This window comes from Ovis canadensis, chromosome X (assembly GCF_042477335.2).
Source record: "Ovis canadensis isolate MfBH-ARS-UI-01 breed Bighorn chromosome X, ARS-UI_OviCan_v2, whole genome shotgun sequence".
Classification (NCBI taxonomy): Eukaryota; Metazoa; Chordata; class Mammalia; order Artiodactyla; family Bovidae; genus Ovis; species Ovis canadensis.
This window is the reverse complement of record NC_091727.1, coordinates 33,324,909-33,341,767: the sequence shown is the minus strand read 5'-3', so window position 1 is coordinate 33,341,767 and position 16,859 is coordinate 33,324,909. Positions and strand designations below refer to the sequence as shown.

General features: G+C 37.4%; 1 protein-coding gene across 7 annotated transcripts in view; it reads left to right on the top strand.

Annotated features, from left to right (window-relative positions):
• Positions 1-16,859, top strand: part of DMD (dystrophin) — a 2,687,035-nt gene that overhangs the window by 983,931 nt on the left and 1,686,245 nt on the right. For all 7 annotated transcript variants that reach the window (XM_070291485.1, XM_070291489.1, XM_070291490.1 and 4 more), the window contains exons 8-9: positions 2,169-2,350; positions 3,627-3,758. In XM_070291485.1, coding sequence (XP_070147586.1) covers positions 2,169-2,350; positions 3,627-3,758 — 314 coding nt within the window. The remainder of the gene's footprint in view (positions 1-2,168; positions 2,351-3,626; positions 3,759-16,859) is intronic.

Here is a 16,859-nt window from a genome sequence, read left to right as displayed (position 1 = left end):
AATAGACATGGACCTTTTTATTTACACAGACAGCCTTTTAAAATTCAGTGCCTTTCTCACAGCGTGGTTTTATTTAATGCACTAAAAAATAAACTGAATTCTAAATTTTGCTCATTAAAGATAAACTTGACTAGTTATTAGTGAGAAGCAAGAAAACCTTCTAGAGTTTCAGAAACATATGGTGTAAAGTATAATATCTACCATACAAAGAACACTTGAAAAACAATTATGAAATGATAGGGAGATTGTAGAATCTCAAAGCTAAGCTACTAAGATTTTTTTTTTTTTGAGAAAGGCAGAATTTATACACAAAGTTTTCTGTAGTTCTTTCCTAAAAAATATTTGCAAAAAATTATCTTCACCATCCATTGGCTAATAATTAAATTATATTAGGTAGCAGAGACCATGTATTATATAGCTTTGTACTTCTGAAGCGTTAGTCACTTTGTCCTGTCCGACTCTTTGCGACCCAATGGACTGTGGCCCACCAGGCTCCTCTGTCCATGGAATTCTCCAGGCAAGAATATTGGAGTGGGTTGCCATTTCTTTCTCCAGGGGAACCTACCAACCTAGGGATCAAACCCTGATCTCCTGCCTTATAAGTAGATACTTTACCATCTAAGCCACCAGGGAAGCCCTTTGTACCTCAAAGCCTGATGCATTTAAGTGTCCAATAAGTATCTTCTGAAAACAAGCACGCAAAACAATGATGCAGAAGATAATACGAGAGTGTGTTTCTGTGTCATTTTTTACGACCCTTGTTACTCTAAGTATGGCCTTCAAGCCAACAGCTTCAGCATCACCTGGGAGCTTGTTGGAAATGCAGGGCCTCAGGCTGCCCCTGTGACCTACTGAATCTGAGTTTTAAAAAGATCCCCAGGTGATGCATATGCACATTAAAAATTAAGAAGTACTGTGTTATACTATGGATAGAAGCAGGCCAAGGAACATTAGCTAGCTTTTCCCTCCTCCTTAACTCCTTTAAAAAATACTTTAAAAATAGTTGTGCTGGTTAATCATGTTCCTGTAACTTGTGGAGGAATTTGACTGAGTGACCTGATCAACCTCTTTTTATGCTTTTGGACTTGAAATTTGACTTTTGGCTTTTTAACTTATAATCAGAAACCTGATCAGAATATACATATTTAACTTAAAACAGATCCTTTCATGCTAGCTGAGCTAGGATAAATTTATGGCAAGAGAAATGCCTGGCACATTGCTGCTAAGTTGTCCTGGCCTCCTGCCAGGATTTATGTTTTAACACTTCTGGGATTAATGATACACTTCACATAAAGGATTATTTTTACATTTTGGTTCCCTGGAATGAGCACAGTGGGTAAATTGTAATGCCAAGTAGCAAAAGAAGCTTTTGAAGGAGCTGCCACTTATTGTATGTGTTATTATGAATTATTATTGACTTTAAATGCTGGGTTTCTTTCATTCCCTAGATGTGGCAAAAGATATAATGTCAGATCAACTTTATGTGAAGGACTTTTAAATTTATCTCTAACATCTGAGAAGGAAAGCGACATCTGACTTTAACAGATGTACCATAATGTAAATAAATAATTGTAATATACTTAAGGAATATTACAAATCATTGTGCATATGGTACATAGTTGTTTTATTTTATTTTGATTGTAGAAATACATGGCTCATTTCAACACAGAGACATTATTTTGCTCTTTACATGCTTAATCACCAGCAAAAATTTGATTAGGAGGTACGAGCTTTCTTTACTGGAAGCCAGGGCATTAAGCTCTTTGGTGTAATTGTTTAATTACCAGTGCGCCATTTTAATTGACATGACTGTTGTAACTTTCCATGGTAAGGAAGATGCAGTGTTTTATTTTTGTTTCTTATCTAATGAAAACCACTCTCTCAGATGGGCTGGTTTGGCAATTTGACTTCAGAAAAAGTATTGCGGAATGAAGTTTTTATGTGAACAAGAAAAAGAAATTAACTTTAGTGTGCATCTCATTGGTCTGCCAAATTGGAAGTACATTTTAAGCCTGATTATCATGTCCTAATTAGTCTCTGGAGGACATTCATGGACAATCGAGTGCTCATTAATCCAACTTCTTCCTGTAACATTGATTTGTTCATCCCCTTTTAGAGACTCAGACATAGAAACCCAAAATTGATATGTGGTGTTAATGTGCTTACAGATGTTGCCACCACTTATCCAGATAAGAAGTCCATCTTAATGTACGTCACATCTCTCTTCCAAGTTTTGCCTCAACAAGTGAGCCTTGAAGCCATCCAGGAGGTGGAAATGTTGCCAAGGCCATCGAAAGTTACGAGAGAAGAACATTTTCAACTACATCATCAAATGCACTACTCTCAACAGGTAAAAGATGGAAAAGATAGCTAATAGTCATGATATTTCCTGTTTGATATGGAATTTTAGTTATAATACACACATATCTATATTATCTGTGGATAGATACACATATATGCATATATGTAGCATTGTGTGTGTATGTGTATATATATATATATTCACACATGCATATATGTGCAAAAGTATATATACAGCTTAGCTTAGAGTGTGTGTGTGTGTGTGTGTGTCTGTCTGTCTGTCTGTCTGTCTGTCTATGTGTGTCTTTGGAGAGAGAAAATGAGAGAGAGGACTCTGTGAACCTAAATTTTACCTGATATCATGAACTATAATGTTGTTTTCAAGACACATTTTTAAAATGCTCTGCTATTGGTAAGCACCATTTTATAAGAATTTAGTACACAGAATAGATTGTATTTCCATTGTGTAAAATGACATAAGATAGAAGATAGAATCATATACATATTAAACTTTCCATCAGCTAGAGCACAAAGCAGGGAACTAGACCAAGAGCAAAGGCAAGTACTCTGTTTAATAATAATGTCTTACTTTTAGTGGCAACTTGCTGATGTATTAACAAATTTTGAATGCTCAAAGTAACATTTTTGGTAAGATGAAATTAGTTTAAAATAATTTAAGTAAAATTTAAATGAGAATACATATGGTAAAGACGTCTATGATATCACTGTATAGAATCCAGTGGGATTCTTCTATTACATGTCTTGTTCTTCTTCCCAAGAAGAATATTTAGGGTGTTTTGTTTTGTTGTTGTTGTTTTTTTTAATTATTTGACACAACGATGAAAAAGCCTTTAGCGAAATTTCTGCTGAAGCCGTGGAAAGCTCTCAGGCCTCATTTTCTCACTCTACTGAGCTAATTCTATATTTAGCTTATGAAAGCTCCAGTCCTTTCCAGGGTATTGACATGATGAATTCTGGTTTTGTTTACTTTGGGTTCAGAGAAAATTGCTTTGGGATGCTTGTTTTCGCCAGATGGCAGGGACGCATCCTGTATGCGTGCTGAAGGTGTGTCAGTATGGAATCTTTATGATGAAACCCCATCCTCCTCTCTTCCCTGACTACCTGCTTTCTGACATGACATTGAACACACCGCAGTGCTTGGAGGGTACCAGTTTCGAATATCACTTACGTGTGTTTAGGATTGCGTTTTTCAGCTCACTGTTTCCGTTTGTTTTTCTAGTGTGTTGGAAAGCAGTTCCTTTCAGGGTTACTTATGTTGTCTCCTCCTCCTCCTCTCTGTCTTCCTTCCCCAAACCCCTCTGCAGATCACTGTCAGTCTAGCACAGGGCTATGAGCGAACTCCTTCCTCTCCTCAGCCTCGCTTCAAGAGCTATGCCTACACACAGGCTGCTTATGTCTCCACCTCTGACCCCACATGGAGCCCATTTCCTTCACAGGTCTGTCAACATTTACTCTCTGTTCTCCAAACCAAAGAACTTCTTCATCCAAGATAACCTAACATGGTTTTTGTGTGTCTGTTTGAATTTTGCAGTGCTTTTTTTTTTTCTTCTTTCCCTCTTCTTCATCCAGAGTCATTTCATGGTTCTCAGTTGTATTAGATACTTGACAGGATGCTGTTTTTGCTACTGAGAACTCTCTAGGTTTAACCAATGTTCATTCTTCATGACTGACGATTCTCAAAATAGTGATTTGTACTCTCATTATATAATTACCTGTAAGATTAGCATTTATGAAGGTTACAATGGTTATACCAAATCATGAAGCTCATTAAAGAGAGCTCATTCAATAGAATGAAAAAATGCATATAATTTGCTAGTCACATTACTTGGGTAGATTTTTCTAGATATCTGATTCCTAAGGGAAATGTATTCTGTATATAGACACCCTTATTATATATTCACTCTCTATATATATGTATTTGTATTCTATTTAAGAAAAATATAACTGGAAGCTTCTTGATATATTTTAATTTGGCTAATTTAAACTTGATAGCAGGCTCTGTAGTATTTATACAAGAAAGTCACACTCAAAACAGGTCAGATTCTATGCACCATTCAATATTTTCCATGTAACAAATCTTCTCAGTGGAGTTTTCCTTCATTATTGCAATGTTGTAGAAAACCGAAAAATATAAGAAGCTATAGCCTCTACATGTTAGAGCATGGAAATGAAGTGTGCTAGAATTGCTGGATTTGATAAAACTTCCTTTTAAGAGAAAATAGCATATATTTTGCTTAGAAGAACAATTTGAAAAGTTCTTGCAGAAATGACTTTGGTAAATACAGCACTGTGAATGGGGATTTAGAAATTATTGTCTTGATCTCATTGGAGACTCATCAGTTTTGTTAAGATAGTGGTTGTATTTAATTTGTGATTTATTTGGAGCAGTTAATTGATGCGTGAGGTTGAAAGTTTTTTAAGACCGAAAGATTTCCCCAAGGGAACATATTTCAGGGCATCCTGATGCCCTTTATCCTTGGCTGGTTTTCTTGCCAAGTTGAACAAAGGAGATGAATGAGAGTGTTTATGTGACTCAGCTTCATCTTTAATTAGATTCCCATCCACATTTTCACAAAGGTCAATTGTATATTCTTGAACAAAATAACTTCATCAGTTTCTTCATAATCAGTAAATGAAAAGAATTCTGCCACACATTACTGTTAACTATATGCTATGTGTATACATCATATGAACTAGCAAAATCCTTATAATGACTCTCAGAGTGGACTATTTTTTATCTCCATTTGTAGTATATCCACCCTTTCTTTCTTCTCTTCTTGCACCCTCCTGACTCTCCCTGACTCTTTAGGCTTTTTTTTTTTTTTAATCACCATACTCCAAAAGAAAATTCCAAGCCTTAAAAAACAGGTGCCGTTCCTCCTAAACTAAAGAAGTGTAAGGCAAGACAAAGAGGGAAGTATTTTCCCCCTTATTTTCAGTTTATTGGGCTGCCTTTTCCAGAAGATTTTCTCCAGTGCCTACTCTGGCAGCACATTTTTACCTCATTACCATCTCATTAAGGCATTGCTCACGTATGACTCCTTAATGAAGTAATTATAAATGGACTTAATTTTGCTAGATGGTATTTGTTCACTCTCCCTTTGTCTAAATATTACAAAATATGTACTATATCATAAAATATTCAACAGTTCACTTATCTGTTTTAATTTAACAGATGCCACTGAAATAAACCTATTGTTATCCTTTAGAAAAGAAGAAACATGAATCAGTTGAGCAGTGATATATTCTGCCTATTTTTAAAGGAACCACAGTAGAAAATGGTGCTACATGTAGTTAGATTTGAGAAGTTTGTGTATTATTTACTGAGAATATTTTTCTGAAGCGTTTCTCAGAGGGGCCGAGCCTGTACTGCCTCCTGCAGGTTGTATCTGATCCACTTCAAATGACAGCCCAGATTGGATTCCATCAGAGGGCTTCATTCAAATGTTTACCTGGTGGTCTATAAGGAAGGATTAAGTTTTCCATAACGGAAGGGAGAGCCATGTGGTGACTGTTCTCTATAGGAAACATAAAATTCCTAAATTATCTTAAGAGTTTCCAATATCTTAGAAACATTAATTATCCCCTTCTGTCCCAACTTAGAAAATTTGATTTATAGTCATTGCAGTTTGTGAATGTATTTAGGTGAAGCAGTCTGACCTGTCTCAGGATTTCTGCCTATAAACCAGTTTTTCTCATAATTTACCAAGAAGAAATAGGACCTGATGTGAACCCCAACTTTTCCTTCATTGTATCACTTAACTACCACCCATTCTTGAGTGGAGGACATCATTTTTACAGTTACACTGAATTTCTATTTTTATGACTTTGATCATACCTCTCATTCTACTCCTAATCTAATAACCCAAATCCCCAATATCTGTTTTTGCTTTCCATTCCTCTCTTTTTCCAGGCACCTCACACTAGCCAAAACGCCTGTAGGTGTACACCTCCTCTCTCCAGACACACCACTCCATTTTATCTTGTGAATGTACTATTTTATGACCCTTTCACTGATCATTTTTTGTAGTCTATGCTTTATGTATTCATTTGTTTATTCAACAAATAATTATACTTCATCACCAAATCCAGTGTCTTTCTATCACCTCTCAGGTTTTGTACTGTCATTGTAATACTTTTCTTATAGCCTCTAGACTTAAGCAGCTTCTTCTTCATCTCTAACTGTCCTGTGTCTCTTTCCTTATGTGGCTTTACTCCTCTTTCAACTCCCTTAGCATAAGTGTCTGGTGTGAGATCCTTTGACCTTTTTTGTATACATTGTCTCTTGTCAGTATGATTTAGTCTCTTGACTTGTTCTCTGCCCCTATGATCATTGTATCTATGTCTTCACTACTTCCAGTCTCTCTTGATTTACAGCCTCATTTCCAACTCTTTGATATGTATCTATATCTTGGTGTCCGCTGATTTCTCAAACCTGTGATAACCTGAAATGGACCTTGTTTCATTGCTGACAAACCTGCTTATTGTCCTTTTGGTTATGTAAATGAAGATGTTATTCAGCAGTTCTTGAGACTTAAATATGTGACATACTCTTTTGTCTGTAGTGATCTGATATTCAGTAAGGAGACATGTGTTGTCAATTCTTTCTTCACGTATTTCTTCACTAAGTTATGTCCCCTCGATATTCCCCTCGATATAAGTGCCCTCTGATTCAGGCTCTCACTGCATGTCTTCTAGATTACAGAAATAGCTTTGCAATCAATATCACTCTTTTTAGCTTAGTCCCCTCTAAATCAGATTAGATTTTCTTATTAACAGCTTTAATAATGCAATTCACAAAACTTTCTTCACTTCTTTTGGCCTCTCTGACAATTCCATTCTCCCAAATTTCATCAATAAATTCCATGATCTATTAATAATTTATATTTTCATGCTTGTTTCACACTAATCTATTTTATGTTTTCTTTACTCCAACCAAATGAAATCACTTTTCTCCTGCATGGTGTGAAGCAATTTTGTGTCTTAGCTTTTATGGTTCTCTCAGCCTGCTGCTGCAGCTGCTGCTAAGTCGCTTCAGTCGTGTCCGACTCTGTGCGACCCCATAGACGGCAGCCCACCAGGCTCTCCCGTCCCTGGGATTCTCCAGGCAAAAACACTGGAGTGGGTTGCCATTTCCTTCTCCAATGCATGAAAGTGAAAAGGGAAAGTGAAATCACTCAGTCTTTTCTGACTCTTAGCGACCCCATGGACTGCAGCCTACCAGGCTCCTCTGCCCATGGGATTTTCCAGGCAAGAGTACTGGAGTGGGGTGCCATCACCCTCTCCATCTCTCAGCCTAGAATGACTTATATCTTCTTTTCAAATTGGTCAGTTTAATCCAAATTTCAAGACCTAACCAATAAGTGGTAGGGCCTGGATTCAAGTTCAAATTTATCTAATACCAAGTTCATGTTAATTACACTGCCACTGAATTTTCTCTATTATTATTCTCACACATTGAATAGTATTCATTTATGTCATAATTTTACACTTATGCATTAATCACCTATGTAGCAGGTATTATTATAGGACCAAATGACACATAATTAAACAAATATACAAAATAATTCCTGCCTTGATGGAGGGCATGTGCTCATGGGAGAGTCATAATGTGAGCAAGATAAACTGTATAAGTACAATAAAATTTCAAATAAAATGAAAGTAATATATAATAAGTAAAATATAGTAGGAAGTACAATAGTAAATACTAAAAGTAAAAATATAAAAGAGGACAGTGGAATATGCAGTACATGGTGGGAAAATGTTAGAATTTCAGTGTGTAGTCAGAGGATTCACTAAGAAAATAAATATTGAGTAGAGACTGGAAAGACATATGGGTGCCTTTGGGAAGATAAACACATAAGGAAGAAACACAAATAATACAAAATCCTGAGTCGTGGGAATATTTGGAGTATTCAAGGAAAGGCATGGATTAGGGGCACATTGCTGGAGACATAGTAATGGACCAGATCACATAGGGCCTTATAAGTAATAGTAAAGATTTTTATTACCATTGAGGTAGAAAGCTATTTGGAGAAAGCAATGGCACCCCACTCCAGTACTCTTGCCTGGAAAATCCCATGGACGAAGGAGCCTGGTAGGCTGCAGTCCATGGGGTAGCTAAGAGTCAGGCACAACTGAGCGACTTCACTTTCCCTTTTCACTTTCATGCATTGGAGAAGGAAATGGCAACCCACTCCAGTGTTCTTGCCTGAAGAATCCCATGGACGGGGGAGCCTGGTGGGCTGGTCTATGGGGTTGCACAGAGTCGGACACGACTGAAGCGACTTAGCAGCAGCAGCAGGAAGCTATTGGAGGGGTGACATAAACTCATGATATTTCAATTTGGCTGCTTTGTGGAGAGGAGGCTTAAAAGAATAAGGATGGAAGCAAGGAGACTAGTTAGAATGCTATAGCAGTAATCCAGGCAAGATACTATTTTTTCTTTCTTTCCCCCCAATATTTTTTTGTGGTCAAATACAAATAACATAAAAGTGACCATGTTAACCATTTTTAAGTGTGCAATTCAGTGGTTTTGAATACATTCATAAAATTATCTAACCATCACCACCATCCATCTCCAGAATTCTTTTCATCTTGCAAAATGGAAGATCTGTATCCATTAAAAAAAATAATAATAACTCCTGTGATTTTTTCCCTGCAGCCCCCGGTGAACCACTCTTCAACTCTCTGTTTCTATGAGTTTGACTACTACTACTTTTTAAAAAAAAATCAATGTATAATGAGATAATATGATCATATAGTATTTATTTTTCTGTATCTAGCTAATTTACTTAGCATGATGTCCTCTAGGTTTATCTGTGTTGTCCTATATTTTAATTGGATTCTTTTTTTTTTTCGCTATTGAGTTGTATGAGTTCTGTATATATTTTGGATATTAACCCCTTATCAAATATATGTTTTTCAAATAGCTTTGACCTTAACTGTTCCATAAAAAAATTGAGAATTATTTGCTCAAATTTTCTGAAAATGCAATTGGAATTTTGACAGAGATTGAGATTATTTTGGGTCTCTCTCTTCTGTTCCATCTCTGTGTCTTTTTTTTATGCCAGTACTATTTTGATTATTATAGTTTTGTAATATAAACTGAAATCAGAGAACTTGATGTCTTCAGCTTTAGTCTTCTTTCTCAAGATTGCTTTGGCTATTTGGGGACTTCTGTGGTTCCATACACATTTTAGAATTGTTTGTTCTATTTTCATGAAAAATGTGATAGGAATTTGGATAGGGATTGCATTGACTCTTTTGACTGCTTTGAGTATATGGATACTTTAACAGAAATAAACCCATACATGTATGGTCAATTAATTTATAACAAAGGATATGAGAATATGCAGGGTGGAAAGGATAGTCTCTTCAGTAAGTGGTACTGGAAAATGAGATACATGCAAAAGAATGAAGAAGACTATCTTACACTAAACACAAAAATCAGCTCAAAATGGATAAAAGACTTGAATATAACACCTGAAACCATAAACTTGCCAGAATACAACAAAGCTTGTAAGCTTCTTGATGTGGGTATTACTAATGATGTTTTGGATCTGACACCAAAGCCAAAGGCAACAAAAGCAAAAATAAAGAAGTGGAGCTACACCAAACCGAAGCTTCTATACAACAAAGGAAACCAACAACAAAATGAAAAGGTAGCCTACAGAATGGGAGAAAATATTTAGCTGTGGACTTGTCATGTATGTCCTTTATTGTGTTGAGATAAGTTCCTTCTGTCCCCAGCTTATGGTGTGTTTTTATCATGAATGGGTATTGAATTTTTTCAAATTGAGATAGAATTTTTTCAGATTCTTTTTCTAATTTTTTTCAACTCAACGGGTATTGAATTCTTTCAGAATCTTTTTCAGATTGAATTTTTTCAGAGTCAATTGTATTAAGATAGATTGGTCATATGATTTTTATCCTTAATTTTATTAATGCAGTGTATCACATTGAATGTGTTAATATTGAGATGCTTATGAGACTTGTATATAAACCTGGAGTTCTAAGATAGGAGTTGAGGATAAGTCATTCGGAAGTCATCAACAACATAGATAGCATGTAAATCCAATGAACTGGCTGAGATCACCTAGGGGAAAAAAAGTCACCTAGATGAGATTACCTTAGAGAGGAGGTGGAATCAGCAAATGGGATAAAAAGGATTGCTAGAAAGAAGACATGAAAGAGGGGAGCGTGTGGTATTGTAGAGCCAGGAGAAGAAAATGTTTCAGGGAGAGAATAGTGTTTAATATGATTAATTTTTACTGATTAATCAGTTCAAGTAACATTAGTATTAAAAATTAACCTATGAAATGTCAGTGAAATAAGGTCCCTGGGAAATCTTGACATATAGCAGTTATCACATGGCTTTTCTAATAATACCTCTTCACTCTCTAAACTATCCCACTTTGGCCAATATGTTATACACTCACTCTGGTTGATATTTGCTTTAATGAGAGCAATTTCATTATTGTGTCATTTTTTTGGAAGTGTTGCTGATTGGAGTGGGTTCAAGGGAGAATGAAAGTTAGGGCCTAGTAGCTGAACTGTAACACTTGCAAAACCTATACTGAATCATTTATGTTCATGTGGATAAAAATCTATATCTCTTATATGAAGCCACTTTTTAAATTAAATTTCTATATTAACTGGAGGCTAACTAAGTTACAGTATTGTGGGTTTTGCCATACATCAACATGAATCAGCCACGGATGTACGTGTCCCCCCATCCTGAACACCCCTGCCACCTCCTTCCCCACCCCCTCTGAGTTGTCCCAGAGCACCAGCTTTGAGTGGCCTGCTTCATGCATTGACCTTGCACTGGTCATCTATTTTACATATGATAATATACACGTTTCAATGCTATTCTCTCAAATTGTCCCACCCTTGCCTTCTCCCACATAGTTCAAAAGTCTGTTCTTTACATATGTGTCTCTTTTGCTGTCTTGCATAGGGTCATAATTACTGTCTTCCTAAATTCCATATATATGTGCTAATATACTGTATTGGTGTTTCTTTTTCTTATACAGTTAATATACTGTATTGGTGTATTAAAACAGAAAAACCAGTTTAATCCACCTCATTAGAACCGACTCGAATGGGTTCTTTTTTACAGCTGAGTAATATTCCATTGTGTATATGTTCCACAGCTTTTTTATCCATTCATCTGCTGATGGACATCTGGGTTGCATCCATGTCCTGGCTATTGTAAACAGTTCTGCAATGAACATTGGGGTACATGTGTCTCTTTCAATTCTGGTTTTCCTGGTGTGTGTGCACAGCACTGGGATTGCTGGGTCATATGGTAGTTCTGTTTCCAGTTTTTTAAGGAACCTCCACACTGTTCTCCATAATGGCTGTACTAGTTTGATTCCCACCAACAGTGTAAGAGGGTTCCCTTTTCTCCACACTCTCTCCAGCATTTATTGTTTGTAGACTTTTTGATGTCAGCCATTCTGACTGGCAGGAGATGGTACCTCATTGGGGTTTTGATTTGCATTTCTCTGATAATGAGTGATGTTAAGCATCTTTTCATGTATTTGTTAGCCATCTGTATGTCTTCTTTGGAAAAATGCCTGTTTAGTTCTTTGGCCTATTTTTTAATTGGGTCGTTTATTATTTTGGTATTGAGTTGCATGAGCTACTTGTATATTTTGGAGATTAATTCTTTGTCACTTGTTTTGCTTGCTATTATTTTCTCCCATTCTAAAGGTTGCCTTTTCACCTTGCTTATAGTTTCCTTCATTGTGCAAAAGATTTTAAGTTTAATTAGGTCCCATTTGTTTATTTTTGCTTTTATTTCCATTACTCTGGGAAGTGGGTCATAGAGGATCCTGCTGTGATTTACGTCAGAGAGTTTCCTGCCTATGTTTTCCTCTAAGAGTTTTATGGTTTCTAGTCTTACATTTAGATCTTTGATCCATTTTGAGCTTATTTTTGTGTATGGTGTTAGAAAGTGTTCTAGTTTTATTCTTTTACAGGTGGTTGACCAGTTTTCCCAGCACCACATGTTATGGAGATTGTCTTTTCTCCATTGTATATTCTTGCCTCCTTTGTCAAAGATAAGGTATCCATAGGTGTGTGGATTTATCTCTGGGCTTTCTATTTTGTTCCATTGATCTATATTTCTGTCTTTGTGCCAGTACCATACTGTCTTGATGACTGTAGCTTTATAGTAGAGCCTGAAGTCAGGTAGGTTGATTCCTCCAGTTCCATTCTTCTTTCTCAAGATTGCTTTGGTTATTTGAGGTTTTTTGTGTTTCCATACAAATTGTGAAGTTATTTGTTCTAGTTCTCTGAAAAATACTGTTGGTAGCTTGATAGGGATTGCATTCAATTTATAGATGATATATTCATTTTCACTATAATGATTTCACCAATCATTTCACCAATCCATGAACATGGTATATTTCTCCACCTATTTGTGTCATCTTTGATTTCTTTCATCAGTGTTTTATAGTTTTCTAAATATAGGTCTTTCATTTCTTTAGGTAAATTTATTCCTAAGTATTTTATTCTTTTCTTTGTAATGGTTAATGAGATGCTTTCCTTAATTTTCTTTCTGTTTTCTCATTGTTAGTGTACCGGAATGCAACAGATTTCTGTGTATTAATTTTATATCCTACAACTTTACTATATTCACTTATTAGCTCTAGTAATTTTCTGGTGGTGTCTTTAGAGTTTTCTATGTAGAGGATCATATCATCTGTAAACAGAGTTTTACTTCTTTTCCAATCTGGATGAAGCCACTCTTGACTGATTATGAATCTATATATTAGTTTCCTCTTGTGACTGTCATGAATAATAACAAATTTAGTGGTTTAAAACAGTGCAAATTTATTTAATTTATTGTATTATGGGGCTTCCCTGGTGGCTCAGTTAGTACAGAATCTGCCTGCAATCCAGGAGACACATGTTTGATCGCTGTGTCAGGAAGATATCCTGGAGAAGAGAATGGCAACCACTTACAATATTCTTGCCTGGAGAATCCCATGGACAGAGGAGCCTGGTGGGCTACAGTCCATGAGGTCACAAAGAGTTAGACATGTCTGAGTGACTAAGCATGCAGACACACACACATTATCTTATGGTGTAGAAGTTCATCCTGGGTCTCACTGGCCTAAAAAAGCTGTCAGTGGGACTGCCTTCCTTCTGCAGGCTCTAAGGGACATACCATTTCCTTGTCTTTTCCAGAAAACTGCTAGACCATTCAGGTATGACCTAAATCAAATCCCTTATGATTATACAGAGGAAGTGAGAAATAGGTTTAAGGGTCTAGATCTGATAGATAGAGTGCCTGATGAACTATGGAATGAGGTTTGTGACATTGTACAGGAGACAGGGATCAAGACCATCCCCATGGAAAAGAAATGCAAAAAAGCAAAATGGCTGTCTGGGGAGGCCTTACAAATAGCTATGAAAAGAAGAGAGATGAAAAGCAAAGGAGAAAAGGAAAGATATAAGCATCTGAATGCAGAGTTCCAAAGAATAGCAAGAAGAGATAAGAAAGCCTTCTTCAGCGATCAATGCAAAGAAATAGAGGACAACAACAGAATGGGAAAGACTAGAGATCTCTTCAAGAAAATTAGAGATACCAAGGGAACATTTCATGCAAAGATGGGCTCGATAAAGGACAGAAATGGTCTGGACCTAACAGAAGCAGAAGATATTAAGAAGAGGTGGCAAGAATACATAGAAGAACTGTACAAAAAAGATCTTCAAGACCCAGATAATCATGATGATGTGATCACGCATCTATAATCTAGAGCCAGACATCTTGAAATGTGAAATCAAGTGGGCCTTAGAAAGCATCACTACGAACAAAACTAATGGAGGTGATGGAATTCCAGTTGAGCTGTTTCCAATCCTGAAAGACGATGCTGTGAAAGTGCTGCACTCAATATGCCAGCAAATTGGGAAAACTCAGCAGTGGCCACAGGACTGGAAAAGGTCAGTTTTCATTCCAATTCCAAAGAAAGGCAATGCAAAAGAATGCTCAAACTACCACACAATTGCACTCATCTCACATGCTAGTAAAGTAATGCTCAAAATTCTCCAAGCCAGGCTTCAGCAATACGTGAATTGTGAACTTCCTGATGTTCAAGCTGGTTTTAGAAAAGGCAGAGGAACCAGAGATCAAATTGCCAACATCTGCTGGATCATTGAAAAAGCAAGAGAGTCCCAGAAAAACATCTATTTCTGCTTTATTGACTATGCCAAAGCCTTTGACTGTGTGGATCACAATAAACTGTGGAAAATTCTGAAAGAGATTGGAATACCAGGCCACCTGACCTGCCTCTTGAGAAATCTGTATGCAGGTCAGGAAGCAACAGTGAGAACTGGACATGGAACAACAGACTGGTTCCAAATAGGAAAAGGAGTACGTCAAGGCTGTATATTGTCACCCTGCTTATTTAACTTCTATTCAGAGTACAACATGAGAAATGCTGGACTGGAAGAAACACAAGCTGGAATCAAGATTGCCGGGAGAAATATCAATAACCTCAGATATGCAGATGACACCACCCTTATGACAGAAAGTGAAGAGGAACTAAAAAGCCTCTTGATGAAAGTGAAAGAGGAGAGTGAAAAAGTTGGCTTAAAGCTCAACATTCAGAAAACGAAGATCATGGCATTTGGTCCCATCGCTTCATGGGAAATAGATGGGGAAATAGTAGAAACAGTGTCAGACTTTATTTTTTTGGGCTCCAGAATCACTGCAGATAGTGACTGCAGCCATGAAATTAAATGACGCTTACTCTTTGGAAGAAAAGTTATGACCACCTTAGATAGTATATTCAAAAGCAGAGACATTAGTTTGCCGATTAAGGTCTGTCTAGTCAAGGCTATGGTTTTTCCTGTGGTCATGTATGGATGTGATAGTTGGTCTGTGAAGAAGGCTGAGCACCGAAGAATTGATGCGTTTGAACTGTGGTGTTGGAGAAGACTCTTGAGAGTCCCTTGGACTACAAGGAGATCCAACCAGTCCATTCTGAAGGAGATCAACCCTGGCATTTCTTTGGAAGGAATGATGCTAAAGCTGAAACTCCAGTACTTTGGCCACCTCATGCGAAGAGTTGACTCATTGGAAAAGACTCTGATGCTGGGAGGGATTGGGGGCAGGAGGAGAAGGGGACGACCGAGGATGAGATGGCTGGATGGCATCACAGTCTCGATGGACGTGAGTCTGAGTGAACTCCAGGAGTTGGTGATGGACAGGGATGCCTGGTGTGCTGCGATTCATGGGGTTGCAAAGAGTCGGACACGACTAAGCGACTGAACTGAACTGAACTGAAAGGCTCCTCGCCTTCCCTGGTCCATGGCCCCTTCCATCTTCAAAGATAACAAGGGCAAGTTGAGTCTTTACTCTTATCACATCATTTTGACCTACTCTTCTGCCTCTCTCTCCTACTTTATAGGACTTCTAAATCCATGGGGCCCACCTGGATTATATAGGGACCTATCTTAAGGCTAGCTGATCAGCAAACAATTTCATCTACCACCTTAGTTCTTCATTGCCATGTAATGTAACACATCCACATGTTCTAGGGATTAGGACATGGACATCGCTGAGGGAGTGTTTCTCTGGCTGCTGCTGTCTAATACCTCGGGATACAAACCTTAGAAGGGCATCCATTACCCATAAGCTAACAATGGGATTGGTATTGCATGGCTCTTCCAAGGTACCCTGAGGTCTCAAGTGGTTCCCTTCTTCCTTTGTTGATTGCACATGAGCCTCATCCTTCTGGAGGCATTGTTGAAACTACCATTATGCTGGAAGCAACATGGTAGGAAAAAATAGAAAGAAGGACATACCTGTGTTTCTGCCTATAAAGGCAGATCTTTGTGTTCCTTGCATAACTTAGGGCACAGATACCCATGTTGATTTAATAAACACTTTGAGTTCCCCCAAACAATGTCTTCTGCTCTCTAATAAGCTCACAAAGTAAAGGAATCAGGCTTTGGAAAGTCACCCATGGCAGGCATGCATGCATGCTAAGTCACTTCAGTTGTGTCCAACTCTTTGTGGCCTCATGGACTGTAGCCCACCAGGCTCCTCTTTCCATAGGATTCTCCAGGCGAGAAAACTGCCATCCCTCCTCCTGGGGAACTTCCCAACCCAGGAATTGAACCCATATCTCTTATGTCTCCTGCATTAGCAGGTGGGTTCTTTACCACTACCACGACCTGGGAAGCTCATATTTTACCTATATTCTTATAATTTTATATTAATAAAAAAGAATTACATCCCTATCAATCTTGCCAGAGCAAAAAAGCACCTCTCTTCTGTATCTAATATTTGCAGTTTTGGAAACCCTTTTGAATACACATCTCATTTGACCATTACAATAAACCTTTGCAATGATCTTATTGGACTCATTTTAATATAGGAGAAATTTTAATGGAATGAAGGGTTTGTGAAAGCAGTGAGTAACTGGCAGAACTGGGACTCAAAGCAGATATCATCACTTCCAGTAGAGTCTTGAGGTTTTGCACTTTGAACCCCCCAGCCAGATCAGCCAGGGATC